Source organism: Chelonia mydas, chromosome 3 (genome assembly GCF_015237465.2).
Source record: "Chelonia mydas isolate rCheMyd1 chromosome 3, rCheMyd1.pri.v2, whole genome shotgun sequence".
In the NCBI taxonomy this organism is placed as follows: domain Eukaryota; kingdom Metazoa; phylum Chordata; order Testudines; family Cheloniidae; genus Chelonia; species Chelonia mydas.
Genome location: NC_057851.1, coordinates 40,555,841 through 40,573,228, shown reverse-complemented (window position 1 = coordinate 40,573,228; position 17,388 = coordinate 40,555,841). Strand labels below are relative to the sequence as shown.

Below are 17,388 nucleotides of genomic sequence, written 5' to 3'. Positions count from 1 at the left end.
CAAAAGGAAGGCAAATGGGCAGGAACTGGAGGAGAGGGAAGGGTCAAGAACAGAGCAGGATCATCATGGGAACAGGAGCAAAGGCAGGGGTGAAGCAGGAGCCAGGAGTGGAGCAGGATTCAGGAACGGGGTTGGGTGCAGGAGGCAGGCACAAGCAGAGTCCAGTGCAGCCACAACAGGAAATCACCATTTTGCTCAGAAAAACTCCTTGTGCCTCCTTCTGACATAAGTAGTGTGATTGAACCAATCAGTGGAGCTGTGTGATCCTTGGAAAAGGGCTCCCGTGGGTGGTACCTTGGTTGAAGCTATAGTCCTATTAGCTTCTTGGCCCACCAGGTTTTAGCAGAACTTGGGTAGAGGACAGGATGCAGCAGTTATCTGGGGACTCTCAGGTCTGATTTCAAGACACACAACATCACACTCATGTTCTTTCCAGGCAGTTTCAGAAGCAGTAAACTAAAAAAAATTCTATAACATAAACACAGTACGAGCCCATACAGGGTAGCTCCTGAGTTTTCTCCAAAGCTCTCTGTCCTAGCTTCTGGCTAGAATAATCCCAGTGTCTTTCTCCCTACAGATTGTAACAAATTTTCCTTTAACTGTATTGAGTCCAAATAAGTTCAGTTATACTTCAGACCTCAAACTTCAAGCCATTATCTGGCTCTTTGATACCTTCTGCTAGACACACCATTGTGACTAGAATGGCAAACTTTTAGCATCCCCTCCAAAGGAGCGAATAAACTAATTTGTTTTATGATTTTTTCTCTGTGGTGTCTTTGGGGAGATAGGGCACGTGGGCTTGGTTTGGTTTGGGGTTTCTTGTAGTGTTGGAGTGGCTTTCTCTCTTTCATGTCCCTAATGGAAAATGTGGTTTTCTTTTGTCTTTGTTGGCATTTAAACAAACCATCATCTGCCTATCCTGTTGCTCCTGTTCGGAGTTCTGGCAGAATACAAGGAAGACTGTTAGTGAGATTTCTTAACAAACATTGTAATATCGTAATACTGCACAACATGTTGCCAGTTGTACCTGGTAAAGGTGAATCTCAAAATTCCACATACCATATAATTCACACAACAAAATTGCTGGGTCATTTTATCAACTGCACTGTGATTTATTAGTAAGGTGCTGCAGTGAGAGCTCATATCTACAAAAAATTCTGGTTTTTTGAATTGGGAATGGTAATTAATAAAGAGGACAGATCACTGATTCAGAGAGATCAAGGTTGCTTGGTAAACTGGGTGAAAGCAAACAGTATGCGTTTTAATAATGCTAAATGTAAATGTGTACATCCAGGAACAAAGACTGTACATTTTGCTTACGGTGTTGGGGACTCCATCCTGTAACTGAAAAATATTTGGGGTCATCATGAGTAATCAGCTGAACATGAGCTCCCAGCAAGACGCTGTGGCCAAAAAAAGCTATTGAGATCCTAGGATGCATAAATAGGAGAATCTCAAGTAAGAGTACAGAAGTTATTTTACTTCTCTATTTTGCACTGGTGCTAACACTGCTGGAGTACTGTGTCCAGTTCTGGTGCCCACAATTCAAAGAGGATGTTGATCAGTTGAAAAGGGTTCAGAGAATAGCCACAAAAATGATTCAAGGAGGAGAAAGCATGCCTTATAGTGATAGACTCAAGAAGCTCAATTGATTTAGCTTAACAAAGAGAAGGTTCATGGATGACTCGATTACAGTCTATAAGTACTTGCATGGGGAACAACTCTTTAAAAATGGACTCTTCAATGTAGCAGAGAAAGGTATAACACGATCCAATGGCTGGAACTTGAAGATAGCAAAATTCTGACAGGAAATGAGGTGTACATTTTTAATGGTGAAACAATTTACCAAGGGTTGTAGTGTATTCTCAATCACTGACAATTTTAAAATCAAGATTGGATGTTTTTTCTAAAAGATATGCTCTAGGAATTATTTTGTGCAAGTTCTATGGCCTGTGCTATACAAGAGGTCAGACTAGTTTATCACAATGGTTCCTTCTGGTCTTAAAAGCTATGAATCTATGACTCTGATGTAAAGTAGAATCATGCCTGAGACAAGAAATTGTGAGCGCCATTCCTGTTTTGACTCACCTTAACTACTGGAGAGAGTAGGAGAGAGTTAGTCCTAAAATTAATTAAGAAACATATTAGAAAACATTAAAAATCTGACAAGATATAGGTCCTATAAGAAGGATTTTTTAAAGCAGTCAAAGGAGCAAGATAGTTCCTAGTGATTATATGTTCTTTGTGAAGATGATCTCAGTGGTCTGTCAAAGGAAATCTTGCTTCTATGCACTAGAGATTTTTTTGAAGTAACACTTTGTAAATGACTACATGAAGAATCTAGAAAAAAATGAGATGGTCCACTGAAGTAGTAATAATTCAGTAAAAATTGGCTTACTGTAGCATTAAGGCTAATAGGTGATTAAACTAGAGAATTGAGGCTCAGGAACAAAGTTTAGTTAAATTAGCTGGGATTTGGATATTTAAATGTAACAACTAAAAAGTAAAATTTGGAATTATTTTCTTCTCAAAATTTACAGCTATTTTTAGACGTGAACTTATATATTTCCACTGATATGAAAAAAAGAAGGAAACCACAGCAACTTTCCTAACAAAGACTATTTATTTAGATACCCTGCCATTCAACCATTCTTACTGTTATAAATAGCATGTAAAATGTGGAGTGACTAATTCCTGAATAAAGAACAGGAGTACGTGTGGCACCTTAGAGACTAACACATTTATTTGAGCATAAGCTTTCGTGAGCTACAGCCCATTTTACCAGATGCATGCAGTGGAAAATACAGTAGGATGATTTTATATACACAGAGAACATGAAACAATGCGTGTTACCATACACACTGTAAGGAGAGTGATCAGTTAAGGTGAGCTATTACCAGCAGGAGAGAAAAAAACCTTTTGTAGTGATAATCAAGATGGGCCATTTCCAGCGGTTGACAAGAACATGTGAGGAACAGTAGGGGGCAAAAATAAACATGGGGAAATAGTTTTAGTTTGTGTAATGACACATCCACTGAATGCTATACTTGTGAAACATGGTATGTTGGCCTGTCAAAAATTCTCTGGTCAATTGCTAATTCAGACAGGAAAACAAGACAATGTATTCAGTTAGGAACTGACAGAACAAAAATTGAATTGGCTTCTAAAGTATTTATAATTTATTTACAATAAAGTCAGAAAAGGACAACCATAGTTACTCTTGAAAATGTTCTGTGAATACAATTTTTAATACAAAAAAAAAATCTTTCTGATGTGTGAAAGCTGTTTGTGCTGTGAAACATTGTTTCCTGTGGGTGGCAAGTGATATGAAGAAAGGTTTAAGTGGCTGACTTTGTGAGGCCCTTACACTCAACTTGATGGCATTTCTTTGTATAGCTGTTTGGATGTAACAGGGAGTCAGTCACAACATTTCAGGGAATGTTCAAAGCATCAGTAGGAAAACCCTGCTGATGTGGCTGAAAATGGGGAAAACTGGAGGGGAGAAATGGGTGACGTTCTGACGTTCTGGCATCTGGGTAGCATTTCTGTAATTTACTAGTGATCAGAGAACCAGCTGATGGCAGACAATAACACACTCCTGCATAACAGTACTCCTTATTTTAGCTCTGCCCAGCCTCTAAGTAGAATTTAAAAGTATTGGACATACTATTTCCTTAGAAGTTTTTAAGGTCAGGCTTGACAAAGCCCTGGCTGGGATGATTTAGTTGGGGACTGGTCCTGCTTTGAGCAGGGGGTTGGACTAGATGACCTCCTGAGGTCCCTTCCAACCCTGATATTCTATGAAAGAGAGAGAAAAGAAAGGAGAGTAGAAATGGTGGGTGGAATGGGAATGAGGAAGGGGGAATGCACACACAGCTCCTGGCATGGGAGGGAGAATGGGGTTCTTGGTATAGAGGAGCCTGGTCGGGGAGTGGTCACACAGAGCTTCTAGCTTTGAAGGAAAGGAAGGGGTCACACAGAATCTTTTGTAGGGTAAGAATGGGTGACCCTGTTATGGGGTAGAAGTTGAGACAGGGGAGGGAAAGTGTGCATAAAGGGGCATGGAGGAGCTCACAGAGGCCCTGGCATGGAAAGAGAATAGGGAACCTGAGCTTGAGGTATGGAGGGCATACAGAGCTCCTGGGATGCAGGGGGAGAAACCTAGGCAACCTTAACTATTGCTGTCAGTTCGGCTCATAATTAAAGAGAACTGAGCTGAGATTTTTTTTATTCCATTTCACCAATTCACAGAATTATCTTTCCATGAACTGTAGGAAAATTGAGTTGTTAGTGGTATATGATACAGATAATATCAATAGAATTATATACATTGTCTCTAGATAAATCTCTAGCTTAACATTTTTGTCAAAGGAGTGATAATAATAATTAATAATAATAAATAAAATCCCTTAAATATTCAGACTGTCATGGAAAAGGAGATATTTCAACTATGTTGTTTTACAGATGGTAAAATACAGATAGTCACTACCTGAATGTGATAAAAAAAAATTAGGACCTATAATTACAGCCACACTTTTTGCTTAATACAGAATTTAATTATGTATTACAGCCACACTTTTTGCTTAACCTGCAGAATTTAATTGTGTATTACATTATCTCAAAATGGAATGATCAACTAATAAATGCCAAGAATAAATAGTAACATTAGCCTTTTCAGAACTCTGTTTGAAAATAACTTGGTGTACTTACTATTGTATTTTCATCAGCTATGTTCCTAAAACAGCAATGCAACATAGAGGTCATTAAGGAGAAATAACATTTTATGTGTATTAATAGAAACATATGATTTTAAAACATATAGTTGGGGGAATCAAATAACAGGAACAAACAAATAAAATACTAGGACCTCCTCCACCTAGAAATATACTACCCATCAGGCGAGGTATTTCCAGTAGAGATAAGGAGATGTTAGTACCATTATACAAGGCACTGGTGAGACCTCATCTGGAATACTGCGTGCAGTTCTGGTCTCCCATGTTTCAGAAGGATGAATTCAAACTGGAACAGGTACAGAGAAGGGCTACTAGGATGATCCGAGGAATGGAAAACCTGTCTTAGGAAAGGAGACTCAAGGAGCTAGGCTTGTTTAGCCTGACTAAAAGAAGGCTGAGAGGAGATATGATTGCTATCTATAAATATATCAGAGGGATAAATACCACGGAGGCAGAAGAATTATTTAAGCTCAGTACCAATGTGGACACAAGAACAAATGGATATAAACTGGCCATCAGGAAGTTTAGACTTGAAATTAGACAAAGGTTTCTAACCATCAGAGGAGTAAAGTTCTGGAACAGCCTTCCAAAGGAAGCAGTGGGGGCAAAAGACATATCTGGCTTCAAGATTAAGCTTGATAAGTTTATGGAGGGGATGATATGATGGGATAGACTAATTTTGGCAATTAATTGATCTTCAGCTATTAATGGTAGATATACCCAATGGCCTGTGATGGGATGTTAGATGGGATGGGATCTGAGTTACTACAGAGAATTCTTTCCTGGGTGTCTGGCTGGTGAGTCTTGCCTACATGCTCAGGGTTTAGGTGATAGCCATATTTGAGGTCAGGAAGGAATTTTCCTCCAGGGCAGATTGGCAGAGGCCCTGGGGGGGTTTCGCCTTCCTCTGCAGCATGGGGCACGGGACACTTGCTGGAGGATTTTCTGTACCTTGAAGTCTTTAAACCACAATTTGAGGACTTCAGTAGCTCAGACATAGGTTAGGGTTTTGTTACAGGAGTGAGTGGGTGAGATTCTGTGGCCTTCGTTGTGCAGGATGTCAGACTAGACAATCATAATGGTCCCTTCTGACCTTAAAGTCTATGATTCTATGATTAACACAACAGTTCTCATTCAGGCAAATATGTGAGGCCAGATGGGGGGGCAAATAGAGATGGATGTAATCAGACAGTTTCTATACCAAACATACGATGTAAAGCTTTTAATGCATAGCAAATATTGTATCTTTTCTTTTTTTAAGAAACAGCATACAGAAATAACACCAGTAATAATCACCATGCCCCCCCCACACCTTGCTTCTGTTTGGGGGGAGTAATGCCCCCCTGCACACCTCCCTAACTATGCCTACGCATGGTACCTCTCAGGGATGAGTGGCCCTTTAAGAACGGATCATCTCCTTTTCTATGACTCTTTATCGTGATCTTTGGAGTGGAGATGGGGATAGCGCTTTCTCTAATGTCAAGAGCCCTTCGTCTTGGGAGAGGGAGCAAATCTTCTCTCCCATACAGGATCTCACAGGATGTCCTTTTAAAGTCAGAGTCCTTCCCAGTCAGCTGTCTTGAAGTATCCTGTGGATCAGGGACTGAGGGAGTTCTGCATCCTGGACACTTATTAAGAGAGTGGGAGTCCTGACTGCTTGCTGGACATTAACCAAATAATAAGGCCTACTCCAGGGTTAAATACTTGTAAAGAAAAAAATATATTAATATTGATTGTCTGATTCCTTAGGAAAACAAATTCACACTATTTCATACAGTTTGGAAGGTGAAATTAAAGGCAAGAAACCTGACTGTTTCTGATGCAAGGGGTTACAGCATATTTTGCAAAAGTCTTTTGTGAGGACGGCACATGTGTGGTCTGGTTGTCACATAGGAGATAAGAGGGGGTTGAGCATGGTTGGTATAGATGGAATCCTCCGAGAATTTAGCTGCCAGTCTGCAACAAACTTCTACTGAACATGTGAAAGCTAAGATTTTTCAGGGGCTTATACTGTGGCCAAATGTGGGTGAACTTTTACACGGCTAGTACAATGCACATGCCTAACATCAGAGCAATTCCTCCGCTAAATTTCAAGTCCCTGCTGTAACGCATAGGGATATTGCAACTTTTCAGTGTAATGCTTAGGGCATAATATGAGCACAAAAAAATATTTTTCCCTAACTTCATTCTTGGAAATGGCTGAACTATTTATACCAAAAAAAAAAAAAAAAAAAAAAGGCCTGAGGAACACACTTGGCATGGAAGCTCTCATACTGAATGTTTAAAGTTTGGAAACCTTATAAGCAATTGAAAACAGCCATCCTATAATTAAAGTGGCCTAACGCTTTCCGTTATAGGTGATGTCCTCAGCTCCATTGTGTGAATGGTTTTCACCTCAAGACACTATAATACTGATTTATAAGTCAAGAATTGGATTGCTGAGCACCAATATGTGATTTATAAATTATATGCCTAATTAATAAATCATGAAACTGTCTATGAATTATGTGGCTCATTTTTGTCATACTAGTGACTTTTAAGTTAAATTGTAGATCTGATTTATAAACCATGTCATTGATTTATAAGTCTTTACAGAGGTCAAAAACGTTATTGGTTGATATGGCTGCCGTAATACAGTATCACTGGCAGAAAGTTATATAAATTAAAAATATGACCTTTCTGACAGAATGAAATGAAATTGATATACCCTTACAAAAAGGACAAGAAAGACAGGCAAATGAAGAGTCTATGACAATAAAGGCATTTACCAACTAATTGGAATGTCCGCGAGAATATGTACTGTATATTAAAGAGGTGGCTGCAAGGGCAATTAGCATATTTATTTAAACTGAGGAATTTCAGATACTCTTAACTCACAAATGTACTCTTGATTACATTTGGCCATGCAATAAAAGCTCTTGGGGTAAGAGAAAAGTGTCCTCCCTCTTCCTGAATGAAAGAAAGTGCCATTTCTAACTACAGAAATGCAAAAAGGGAGAGGGGGAAGATTGGGGAGGGGAGATTTATGAATTTAGATGCCTTTTCATAATAATACAATTTAAGAAGAGTTTGGTTTTTAAAGTATTCAAGCAAAACCCCACTACCGTAGTATTAAGGATCCTGAGGTCTGAATAGTTGCTGGAGGGTAAGCCACAATCTAGAGGTGGAGAAGAGTGTCAGGGATCTAAAGAGAGACAAGGTGGGTGAGGTAATTTCTTTTATTGGGCCAACTTCTGTTAGTGAGAGAGACAAACTTTGAGTTTACACAGAGCTCTTTTCAGGTCTGGGAAAGTCCTTTTATGTGGTATAAAGAAGCCAAAGATGGGGTGGGGATCTCATCTTGTTACTCCGGGGATCAAAAGTGCTGCAGGAGACAGCCACAAAAGATATACCTAGTGTATGCTCCCTCTTTCTCAAACACACTCATCTACATACATAATATCGTTTGACCACACTGAAAATGATGGGCTCTATCTAGCAGAAAATAACAATGGGCATTCTAAGTTCCAGAAATCATAAAAGATTCAAAATTGCTCAAATCTCCCTTTATCTCTGGAAAGATTTGCAGAGGTGCCTTAAAGGAAAAGAACTGATGGAAACGTATTGTCTTACTTACAGCTCATGATTCCTCACCTAAGAACACTCACCTAAGAACCTCAATCTAGATTCTGTGCTGGGCCTCACTATATTCCCCAGAGACATTGCAAAAGGGAAAGAACGTCTTCCTGTGTTTTAGCTACTAAACTGGGAAGCAGGAGGGCTGGGTTCTATTCCTAACTGTCCCACTTGCCTTCCCGGGTGATGTTGGACAAGACTTAAACACATGCTTAAATCACTTGCTTGATTAGTTGGTGTCAGTATTAACTACAGTAAGTTAAACATGTATATGTCATAAAGTCCTCCAGAGAATGACTTGGGGGGGAAAAACATTCAAGAATGGGTACTTCACCTTTATTATTGTATTTTTAACAGTTTAAGCTTTATGGCAAGTGTTAATGTAAAATATGCTTGGATAATCACTCTTTGAACTTATATTTTGACAGCAATATTATCTAATTGTAAATTGGATATTTTGTGAAAGGGCAGGGCATTCTGAATCTCTGTAATCAAAGACAGGAAGGTATTATTACCTTAACCAGAATATATAGATGCTGTGGGTCTGACTGATCCTATGTTCCATTTTAGCAAAATTGTTATCCTTTTCCCCACATAGAACTATTTCTTAACATACAAATATGGTGAAGAAACATCATCTATAATATAAAAAATATTATTTGAAATATATCTTTGTATCGCAATTGCAATGTATGAAACCTGTCTCTGCATATATTAACTACATTCTATTTTATTAATTAATTAAATTTGTTTAATTGGCTAATGTTTTTGTAGTACTTTGAAGATATAAACCCCTATATTAAATATTAGATATCATTAATGGTATTTTTTATAAAGAGGTATATCTAAAAGGAGCTTCTCTACTGGTGCTCTTGGTAAATTCATTATACATTCTTTTCTAAAGGATTTTACCATTATATGGAATCATAGAAACATGGAATTGTAGGACTGGAAGGGAACTCAAGAGGTCTTCAAGTCCTGCCCCTTGCACTCAGGACAGGACTAAGTATTATCTAGACCATCCCTGACAGGTGTTTGTCTAACTTGCTGTTAAAAATCTCCAGTGATGGAGATTTCACAACTTCTCTAGACAGTTTATTCCACAGCTTAATTACATTGACAGTTAGGAAGTTTTTCCCAATGTCCAAGCTAAACTGCCATTGCTGCAATTTAAGCTCATTGCTTCTTGCCCTACCTGCAGAGGTTAATGAGAAATATTTTCCCCCTCCTTCTTGTAAAAAATTTTCTGTACTGGAAAACTGTTATCATGTCCTCCTTCAGTCTTCTCTTCTCCAGACTAAACAAACTCAGTTTTTTCACCCTTCCTTCAGAGGTCACATTTTCTAGACCTTTAATTGATTTTGTTGCTTTTCTCTGGACTTTCTCCAATTTGTCCACATCTTTCCTGAAATGTGGCTCCCAAAAGTGGACACAATACTCCAGTTGAGGCCTAATCAGAGTGGAGTAGAGCAGAAGAATTACTTCTTGTGTCTTGCTTACGACACTCCTGCTAATGCATCCCAGAATGCTGTTTGCTTTTCTTTTGCAACAGTGTTACACCATTCACTCATTTAGGTTTTGATCCACTATAACCCCCAGATCCCTTTCTGCAGTAGTCCTTCCTAGGCAGTCATTTCCCATTTTGTATGTCTGCAACTGATTGTTCCTTCCTAAGTGGAGAAAGTTGCATTTGTCTTTATTGAATTTCCTCCTATTTACTTCAGATAATTTCTACAGATCATTTTGAACTTTAATCCTACCCTCCAAAGTACTTGCAACCCCTCCCACATCCACAGACTTTATAAGTGTACTTTCTCTGTCATTATCTAAATCATTAATAAAGATATTGTACAGAACGGGACTCAGAACTGATCATTGCGGGACCCCACTCATTATGCTCTTCCATCATGACTGTGAACCAGTGATAACCACTCTCTAGGAATGGTTTTCCAACCAGTTATGCACCCACCCTACAGAAGCTCCATCTAGGTTGTATTTCCCTACTTTGTTTATGAGAAGGTTATGTGAGACAGTATCAAAAGTATTACTAAAGTGAAGAAATACCGCATCTACTGCTTTCCCCCACTCCCAGCTCCAAGGCTTGTTACCCTGTTAAAGAAAGCTATTAGATACCTGAGTTAAGATGACTGGTCTGTAATTCCCCAGGTTGTCCTTATTCCCCTTCTTGTAGATTGGCACTATATTTGCCCTTTTCCAGTCCTCTGGAATCTCTCCCGTCTTCCATGACTCTTTGAAGATAATCGCTAATGGCTCAGATCTCTCCTCAGACAGCTCCTTGAGTATTCTAGGATGTATTTCCTCGGGCCCTGGTGACTTACATAGTTTGATAATTTAAAAACAATATCTCTTTTGCTTTCTGGAATGTGAAAATCTCACATTTTTGATGAACATGTGACTACAATGATTACAATGTAGATAATTGCATTAATGTGTAAACAATTGTTGCCATTAAGTGTTTGCTGCTCTAATAGGTGCAGTCACTATAAAACATAATTGGTGCAGATAACATGAAAAAGTTGCCACTCAAACAAATATAAACCACCACAGTTTATTGCATTGGTGCTGCAATGACAACGTCTCTTATTGGATGACATAGAGAGCGTTATAGGAATCTGCAAATTTGCGTCAAATTACATACTGTGAAAGCCTCCATCAGGTGTGTTAACATACTCCATCATTAAAAAAAAAAAAAGCACTTCAAAATGTGGACGTCTTGCTGTGAGTGAGGTACTGTATAGTTGGGCATCCAGATAAATGTCATTGGCAATCCAGAGTGTTGTTACTTTTTTCCTCAATCAAACGTTTGTGTTTCCCACAAGAGAAAAAGTTAAAAACTGCTTGTCCTGATTATCTAAGAGCCCCCTTTATAAATGACGGTAGTTACTTCTGTTACTATAACAGCGGGAATTAAGTGTTGAACTGAAAACATGTTCAGACAGAATATTATGGGCCTTTTGTTATGTTCACACTTTGTAGTATTATAGTCGGCCAGATTTTCATTTGATACTTACTTTAAATTGATACTTTAAACCTCAAGCTACGTTGAATTGGTGAAGCTCTGTTCTGGAGCTATATTGATTTAAACCAGTGAAAAATCTGGGTCATTAGGCCTTATTAGACAGTTTGGCCTAGATCCTCAAGGGTATTTAGACGCATAACTAGGTTTGCCAGGCGTCTGGTGTTTGACCCTGGAGGCTATGGTCACCGCCGCTAACTGGGCCATTAAAAGACTAGTTGGAGGTGCAGGAAGGCTAAAGCAGGGTCCCCGGCTGCCCTGGCTCCATGCAGCACCCGGAAGTGGCAGGCATGGCTCTGTGGCTCCTAGGTGCAGGGGCAATTAGTGAAGTTCGGTGCGCTGCCAAGTGCTGACTCCGCAGCTCCCATTGGCCAGGAACCGCAGCCAATGGGACCTGAAGGGGCGGTGCCTGGCTGCCCCTGCGCCTAGGAGCCGGACATGCCAGCCACTTCCAGGAGCAAGGTGGAGCCAGGGCAGGCAGGGTGCCTGCCTTAGCCCTGCTGTGCCACCGAGTGGGAGCAGCCTGAGGTAAGCACCATCTGGCTGGAGCCTGCACCCCGAATCCCCTCCTGGCACCACAGCCCTGAGTCCCCTCCCAGAGCCCACATCCTTTCCTGCACCCCAATCCCAGCCCTGAGTCCCTTCCTGCACCCAAAATCTCTCCTGGAGCCTGCATCCTGCACCCCCTCTTGCACCCCAACCCCAGCCCTGAGTCCCCTCCCACACACAAACTCCCTCCGGGAGCCTACACACCCTCCAGCACCCCTGTCCCAGCCCGGAGCCCCCTCTTGCATCCCAAATCCCTCATCCCCCTCCCTCACCTCAACCCCTGGCCCCAGCCCTGCCCTAGCTCCCACACTCCGAACCCCTCAACCCCAGCCCAGGTTCCTCTCCTGCATCCCAAACCCCTCATCCCTGGCCCCAACCCCCTGTCCCAGCCCAAAGCCTGAACTCCTCATTTCTGGCCCCATCCCAGACCCTACACCTCAACCTGCTGCCCCAGTCCAGTACAAATGAGTGATGGTGGGGGAGAGCAAGTGATGGAGGGAGGGGGGTGGAGTGGATATGGGATGGGGCCTCGGAGAAGGGGTGGGACCTAGGGGCAAGGGTGTTCGTTTTTTTGCGATTAGAGCATTGGCAACCCTACACATAACTCCTATTGAAATCAAATAAATCATAGAATCATAGAATATCAGGGTTGGAAGGGACCTCAGGAGGTCATCTAGTCCAACCCCCTCCTCAAAGCAGGACCAATCCCCAATTAAATCATCCCAGCCAGGGCTTTGTCAAGTCTGATCTTAAAAACCTCAAAGGAAGGAGATTCCACCACCTCCCCAGGTAACACATTCCAGTGCTTCACCACCCTCCTAGTGAAAAAGGTTTTCCTAATATCCAACATAAAACTCCCCCACTGCAACTTGAGACCATTACTCCTTGTTCTGTCATCTGCTGCCACTGAGAACAGTCTAGATCCACCCTCTTTGGAACCCCCTTTCAGGTAGTTGAACACAGCTATCAAATCCCCCCTCACTCTTCTCTTCCACAGACTAAACAATCCCAGTTCCCTCAGCCTCTCCTCATAAGTCATGTGTTCCAGTCCCCTGATCATTTTTGTTGCCCTCCGCTGGACCCTCTCCAATTTTTCCACATCCTTCTTGTAGTGTGGGGCCCAGAACTAGACACAGTACTCCAGATGAGGCCTCACCAATGCCGAATAGAGGGGAACAATCACGTCCCTCGATCTGCTAGCAATGCTCCTACTTACAGCCCAAAATGCTGTTAGCCTTCTTGGCAACAAGGGCACACTGACTCCTATCCAGCTTCTCGTCCACTGTAACCCGTAGGTCCTTTTCTGCAGAACTGCTGCCTAGCCATTCGGTCCCTAGTCTGTAGCCGTGCATGGGATTCTTCCGCCCTAAGTGTAGGACTCTGCACTTGTCCTTGTTGAACCTCATCAGATTTCTTTTGGCCCAATCCTCTAATTTGTCTAGGTCCCTCTGAATCCTATCCCGACCCTCCAGCGTATCTACCTCTCCTTCCAGTTTAGTGTCCTCTGCAAACTTGCTGAGGGTACAATCCATGCCATCCTCCAGATCATTAATGAAGACATTGAACAAAACCGGCCTGAGGACCGACCCTTGGGGCACTCCACTTGATACTGGCTGCCAATTAGTCATGGAGCCATTGATCACTACCCGTTGAGCCCGACGATCTAGCCAGCTTTCTATCCACATTATAGTCCATTCATATAGCCCATATTTCTTTAATTTGCTGGCAAGAATACTGTGGGAGACCGTGTCAAAAGCTTTGCTAAAGTCAAGGAATAACATGTCCACTGCTTTCCCCTCATCCACAGACCCAGTTATCGTGTCATAGAAGGAAATTAGATAGTCAGGCATGACTTGTTCTTGATGAATCCATGCTGACTGTTCCTGATCACTTTCCTCTCCTCTAAGTGCTTCAGAATTGATTCCTTGAGGACCTGCTCCATGATTTTTCCAGGGACTGAGGTGAGGCTGACTGGCCTGTAGTTCCCCGGATCCTCCTCCTTCCCTTTTTTAAAGATGGGCACTACATTAGCCTTTTTCCAGTCATCCAGGACCTCCACCGATCGCCATGAGTTTTCAAAGAAAATGGCCAATGGCTCCACAATCACATCTGCCAACTCCTTTAGCACTCTCGGATGCAGCGCATCTAGCCTTGGACTTGTGCTTGTCCAGCTTTTCTAAATAGTTCCAAACCACTTCTTTCTCCACAGAGGGCTGGTCACCTCCTCCCCATGCTGTGCTGCCCAGTGCAGCAGTCGGGGAGCTGACCTTGTTCATGAAGACAGAGGCAAAAAAAAAAAATCAGTGAGAGTTAGGTGTCTAAATACCTCGGAGGATCTGGACCTTAGAAATTTTTTTTTCTAAGTAAGTGAGACTTGTTTGAGGAGCACTAATACCCTCTTGATTCTGTTTGAGCCATCTGAAAGGAGAATACATTTGAAAGTCATACTGTCTCTCTCTAGGTATATATATTTGAAGGGGGGTTCTCTGATCAGTTATTGAGAGTTTTTTCGTGTCTTTTTATGTGGTACATGGAGTAAGTTTCTAAATCAGAGGGGCATTAAAAGCTTCATAATTATTTTAAAATACCATTTAAGGCATTATCAAGGTTTTAAAGCTTCACACATAGCCATGAGGAAATTCTGTCACAGGTTCACCAGGTCCAAAATTATATTAAAAGGAAATTATGCAGAATTATGTAGGTCCTTCAGTGAAATCCTGTACGACAAATAATTTGCCCCAGATTTCAAGGGTGATGAAATTATATCTGAGGCAGTGGTCTCATGTGCTACCTTTGCAAGGAGAAATAGAATCAGACCAACATTTTCAAATGTGGACACCAATATGTAGCCTGAAGTTCATGGATCCTGAGTACCCTTATCTCATTGGAAATGTTAGACACTCAAATTTAAAAAAAAATCAGTCTATGTTTGTTAATTCTGTAAATAAGACTAATTAAAGCCACATAGTATTGATACCCAGTGCTTCTTTTATGAAAGTTTGTGTACCTTTGCTCAGTGAATGTGAAGCATATTGTTTCCTGTATATGAATAGGTTCAATGTATTTTGTGAGTTCTGTAATGTTTAATTTTTGAAGTAACATTATTTTAGTGTATATCGGAAAATAATATTAGAAAAGCAGACTGTGGAGATGTAAGATTTGTCTGTTAATATTATTAAGAGTTTTTGCTATGTAAAGCCATGGAATGCCATATGTCTTCAGTTTGATTGCTTCTAGTGGTAACATAGATCTTAGTTTGCTCATACTCTTTTTAAATTATGTGTACACATATATTGTTAATTTATTAAACTAGTTATTCATATGCCTCTTTAATCTAATAAATTATATAATTTTGTGCCTTTGTATACTATGGTAAAAATATTGTCACAGTACCAATTAATCAGCTCATTAGAACGCAGAAAGTAGGCTATGTTTGTAGCAGAGAAATAAAATGCAAAGTAAATAAAGGTTTAATATAGTATCCTAGTCTGCAATTATCTGCTGTAAATCATTGACAGGCTAGAGTTAGGGAGCCTTACAAAATACTTATTGGATCATACCTAGCCTATGCCCAAGCAAAGGATTTAATATAACACTTACTTTAAAAAGGGCCAAAATAGTAAGAAGGCATCCTATGAAATTTCCTTCTTTTAAATATGTGGTAACTGCAAATGCCTAATGCAGTCACTCCAGAACAAATGTTTGGCTTGTACAAAGACGTAAAGGGGATAGAATCACCAAAAAGCTTGTGGGGTCCTTAAACACACAAGCCCTGCACTGATTATTTTGCCCAGCCTCCCAACACAGGTTCCTTGAAGATCCTTTCCAAACTCCTCAAATGGACTGTTCCTTCTAGTCCCTTTCCCTTGGAAAGAGTCATCCTACCTGACTCCTAGATTTTTTTTCCTCACAGAATATCCAAATGGATGATTCTTTCCTCATTGATAACATTGTGTCAGTCCCCTTATTGTTGGAGATACTAGGCGTCTAGTCTTAATCTAACTCAGAAAATATTAGATAATCTATTTTAGTTTAATATTTATTTCTGTTTTCTTCCAGCTTATGAGTTACAAAACTGCCCAGATCCTCCTCCTTTTTTAAATGGATATATAGTCAACTCGGATTACAGCGTCGGTCAATCAATATCATTTGAGTGCTATCCTGGGTATGTTTTAATAGGTCACGCTGTTCTCACTTGCCAACATGGGATCAACAGGAACTGGAACTACCTTTTCCCAAGATGTGAAGGTAACTTTATGGTGATATCTTAGTGTCAGAGCTCATGCTGCTCTCTTACTATTTTTATTTGTATTTGTTTACTTTAGCTTGTCCTAAAAAGTGACATCTTTATCATAGGCTGCACTAGTGACAACTCTAGTGAAAATATCAGTTGTAATTCTATAACCCTCTTAGCAGCAAATTCACATGCCCATTAAAGGCTTGACATTGATGCCACTGAAGTTATGGGAAGTTTCATGAATGAATGGCACTCATGAAAGAGATCCTCAGAACTGTTGCTGAATTGTTTAATGAAGTTTGTGTTCCTTTCTTGAAGTTCTGCTCCTGTTTCCTTAGTGCCCCAGTGGAATGTGTACTTCATAAACGTTAGCAATTGTTCCACAGTAGAACTTTTGTCTGAAAGATGAAAGCACAAAAAGGCCTTTGACAAAGCCCCACACAAGATTATACTAAAGGGCCTAAGGACTTGAATACACAGTGACACACAGGAAAATTAATCCAGATTAACTAAAGGTGTGAATTTAAAGTGAATTCATTAAAGCGTCCTGTGTGGACACGCACTCTGAATTAAAGTGACCTTTATTTAGTTTAACAAATCCACTTTAAATTCACACCTTTAGTTCAGAGTAATTTTCCTGAGTGTCCCTGTGTAGATAACCCTAAGTAGTCATGGTGTGAGAAGTAAAGTATTGTCATGAATAAGAAACTGGGTAAGACACAGAAAACAAAGACTAGGAATAAACAGTCAATTTTCATTATAGCAGAAGATTACAGTGGGTTCCACAAGCTTCCATATAGGACCAGTGTTCAGTATATTAATGATGTGGAAAAGTAAGCAATCAGTCAGACAACAAAATTTGCAGATGACCCAAAATTATTGAGGTTAAGCAGGACTGGAAAAGAGTGTGAGGAATTTCAGAGAGACCTAAGGAAGTTAGATGAATGGACCATTAAGAGTTCTGGAAAAGAGAGAAATCATCATGCTTTAGGGCATAACCCAATCTCTGATTATTGGGAGTTAGAAGGAAACTCTTTATGGGGACAGATTATATTACTTCCTACTGAAATCTCTTGGACTTTCCTCTGGGGTAGCTGATGCTGACCAATATCAGAAACAAAAAAGTGAACTATGGACCAATGGTCTCGTCCAGTATATCAATTCCTATACTCCTAAATTGTGAATTAACCACTGTGAATGATGCTTTCAATTTACGT

At 40.4% G+C, this 17,388-nt stretch overlaps 1 protein-coding gene across 1 annotated transcript in view; it reads left to right on the top strand.

Annotated features, from left to right (window-relative positions):
* The window catches only part of CSMD1 (CUB and Sushi multiple domains 1), a 1,979,019-nt gene that overhangs the window by 1,736,489 nt on the left and 225,142 nt on the right, over positions 1 to 17,388 (top strand). The window contains exon 42 of the mRNA XM_037894193.2: positions 15,994 to 16,182. Within this exon, the coding sequence (XP_037750121.1) occupies positions 15,994 to 16,182 (189 nt within the window). The remainder of the gene's footprint in view (positions 1 to 15,993; positions 16,183 to 17,388) is intronic.